Source organism: Triticum aestivum, chromosome 3A (assembly GCF_018294505.1).
Source record: "Triticum aestivum cultivar Chinese Spring chromosome 3A, IWGSC CS RefSeq v2.1, whole genome shotgun sequence".
In the NCBI taxonomy this organism is placed as follows: Eukaryota; Viridiplantae; Streptophyta; class Magnoliopsida; order Poales; family Poaceae; genus Triticum; species Triticum aestivum.
The window spans coordinates 359341087-359344364 of NC_057800.1; the positions used below are offsets into that span (position 1 = coordinate 359341087).

General features: G+C 44.2%; 1 protein-coding gene across 1 annotated transcript; it reads left to right on the forward strand.

Annotated features, from left to right (window-relative positions):
* Nucleotides 1–1068: 1068 nt before the first annotated feature.
* Nucleotides 1069–1822, forward strand: LOC123058335 (uncharacterized). The gene is made up of 2 exons (XM_044481085.1): nucleotides 1069–1247; nucleotides 1326–1822. The coding sequence occupies exons 1-2, from the start codon at nucleotides 1082–1084 to the stop codon at nucleotides 1754–1756; spliced, it is 597 nt and encodes a 198-aa protein (XP_044337020.1). The 5' UTR covers nucleotides 1069–1081; the 3' UTR covers nucleotides 1757–1822.
* The last annotated feature ends 1456 nt before the right edge of the window (nucleotides 1823–3278 follow it).

Here is a 3278-nt window from a genome sequence, read left to right on the forward strand (position 1 = left end):
TTTTTCTTTTTAGAGCCAAAGCTAGACCCAGTAAAAAGGCTTAGGTGACTAATCCGCCCGAAGACCAGGTGGTTATTGAACCGGAGCAGACTGCTGAACCGGAGGGTCCAAGTGCTGAAGCCACCTTTGATGAACCACCCCCTCAAGATCACAATATTGATGAACAAGCAGAAGTTGATATTGCTGTGCCAGATGATGAACCATCCAATCCAATCCGGACTGATGACAGACCTTCTAGTCCGATGAGAACCACTGACACTCCATCAACTCCAGAAAAGGCTGCTGGAGACAAAGAAGGCGAGGTTATCATTACTGGTATTGGTCACACTTCTCCTGGCAATCCTGTAATTTTGGCAAAACATAGTGCCAAGGAAGAGCGTGCTGCTATGGAGAAAGGCAAATGGAGCACTGATTTATCCAGCTATGCCCATCTTAGTGCTCAAGAGCTCCACTCTGGTTTCCTAAACCGTCTGTACTCAAACCGTGATTATGAAGTCGGTTTATTGAACCTGATGAAGGAGCGCTATGAGGTATTTTCATCACTTCCCTTTTTCATAAATCCAATTTTGTCAATATCAACTCAAGTAGCCCCCAAGGGCCGGTTTATGATAACAATCATAAATCGGGACTTTGTAAATCTCAACCCTTGCATGCTGATCCTTCATATGTGAAATGATCTTTGGAAACAAATCGGTACGTTAACATTGTATTCCTGTAGTTTTCATTGGGGTAGCCCCCAAGGGACGGTTTATCTTTCCAAAGTAAACCAGGTCTTGAATCAATGCGTCAACTTTGAACAGATGTACATTAGCCCCCAAGTGCTAAGGATAATGCTTGCATTGTACTTGAGACTTGTGAAAACTATGTTGATGATAGAGCAAATAGGCATTAGCCCCCAAGTACAAAGTGCATAACTTGTTATACGCTTGGTACTTCATAACCTGTTTTGATGATATATCGCACCTTTGTAGGTTGAGTTGAGTAAAAAGGATGCTCAAACCGTGGATCTTCAAGAGAATGTAAATCTCAGCAAGCAGAGGCTTCCAAAGCCAAAGAAGAGCTGACCAATGCCTTAGCAGGTATGGAGAAGCTGAAAGAATCCTTTAACAAAGAGCATGCAGACTGGGAGACGGAAAAGGCCGGTTTAACAAAAAAGGCCGAGGATGCAGAGGCATCCCTGAAGCCGGTGGTTGAAGAACTGACCGGCTTAAAGCGGCAGATTAACGCCATGACTTCCCCTGTATTTGGTAAGTACCCTCTCGTGCAGTTTGTCTAATTCATAAGATCTTATTAATGACCGGTTTACTGATGCTTAACCATGAAAGGGACCCGCATTGTTCATCTGGGCTCTGACATGCGGATGAAGCTTAAAGCGGCCTACACGTTGATAGAACAGCTGTTCTCTGGATCCCAACGAGCCATTTGCACTACAGCTTATAACAAGCCTCCGCCATCGCTGGTAAATGAAACTATTGAAAAGCTGGCCATGCTACCTGCCCAGATCAATGAACTAAAGAGAGCAGCCGCAAGATCAGGAGCACTGACCGCGCTAATCCGGGCCAAGGCGTGGATTCCGGATCTTGAACCGGCAGATATCATCAAAGGCTATCCTGGTGTGAAAGAAGACGGCTCAGACTTCCATAACGACGATCTCCGAAGGCTGACAAAGGAGATGCGGCCGATAGCAAGCAAACTGGCGGAGGATACCGATCTATCTCATTTTCAACTGGTTTATGATGCTGAGGGAAAAAGATAGCCCGTGTTAATCCATAATGTTGAAGATCTTGTGCCACCAATCCGTAAGCATACTTACGCTCCTGACATTGACCCCTCCAATCTTATCCATGAACAGGCCGTTTTTCAAGCTTTAACCGGAATCGATTGGTCAACGGTTGATTTCCAGCGTCTGGGGAGGGATGAAGAGAATGTGACCGTGCAAGATGACCCTCAATCGTCAAGCTGTCTTGATGAGGAATCCTAAATCGGTGGCCGGTTTACCAGTTGCAGTCTTCCACTCTTTGAAAACAATTATTCACTTTGGGCTGTTTAAAGCGCCTTGTAATAGGATAGCATGAACACCTTTATCTGCCATGCCATCGAGCATGTTTGTTTTGCTTGATACCTGAAAATGTGTTCTGCCTTTGGGATCTATTTATGCATAGTCCATTATGAGTTGTGTTCCTGCATATAAGAACTTGAAAGTGTCCTAGTGGTTTACCACTGGATGGGTCATGATGCCCAAAAAATATATACATAACTTGGATGGACAACCAAGATTTGTAAAAATAGATGATACCTGTCACATACCTCGTTAGCTAACCAACTGTTTGTATAATAAGGGTGAAAAACACCAATCCGGAGTGTTGATGACTCCTTGCCCTCTTGCCGGTTCATATAAAAACCAATCCGGGCTATAATAGCCGCTGATTTGTTCGTATAATGTTGGTGACATCTAGTCAAAACCAGACCGGAGCAATGTACTACCGGTTTAAAACTGATCATGTACTGACAACTAAGCATTGAAAGTCACGCCGGGTTGTACTAAACACCGGTTTATCAGAAAATATTCATAAATCCCTTATTAAAAGATTATAAAAACAGCAAAGACAAAAGAAATATGCAAGGCATTTCATGGGCTGCCAGGCCCTAAATCGAGGCTTTTCATGGGCTGCCAGGCCGCTGAGTTATACCATTTAGCAAAGCCTTTTAAGATGGACCTCAATCTTTAACCAATCACCATTTTAACTTTGACAAGTTCAGGGTTTGTGAGATTGACTTGTCAAACGTTCGATTGGTCATACCAGGTTTACCTGGACGGAGTGGCTTACTTAAAGAGGCAGGATAACCCGGGGTTTTAGGTGAATACACCTGGCTTCCAAGCCTGGCTTGATAGCCTATTACAAGGGTGCAAGCTCATTGTTCTTTGAGAAGCAAGGAGCCCCCAGGTAATATTCGAGTTGTGCTCTGTGGTTACCTATGTTTGAGTTGTGCTTGATGCAACAGACTCTCGTTGGTTCCACATCATTTCCTTTTGGCTTTAAGCCTATCAAGAGGTGTAGCTATGGTGTGAAAAAAACCAAGCCCCCTAGTGATATCCCTTTTTTGGTTTTAGACCGATCAAGAGGTGTAGCTATGGTGTGAAGACAACCAAGCCCCCTATGACTTCCTTTATATCTGTGTGGCCTTATGGGCCGGGTTAATAAAACTCCGCTTTGTCAGTAGAAGCCCCTGTGGAACCACACATGATGTAAAAAAGAACAGAGACCCCGCTTTAGCTG

Coding starts and splice junctions, on each gene's coding strand:
- LOC123058335 (XM_044481085.1), top strand. CDS start 1,082: ATGGAGAAGCTGAAAGAATCCTTTAACAAAGAGCATGCAGACTGGGAG. Junction 1,248..1,325: donor CATGACTTCCCCTGTATTTG/GTAAGTACCCTC, acceptor TAACCATGAAAG/GGACCCGCATTGTTCATCTG.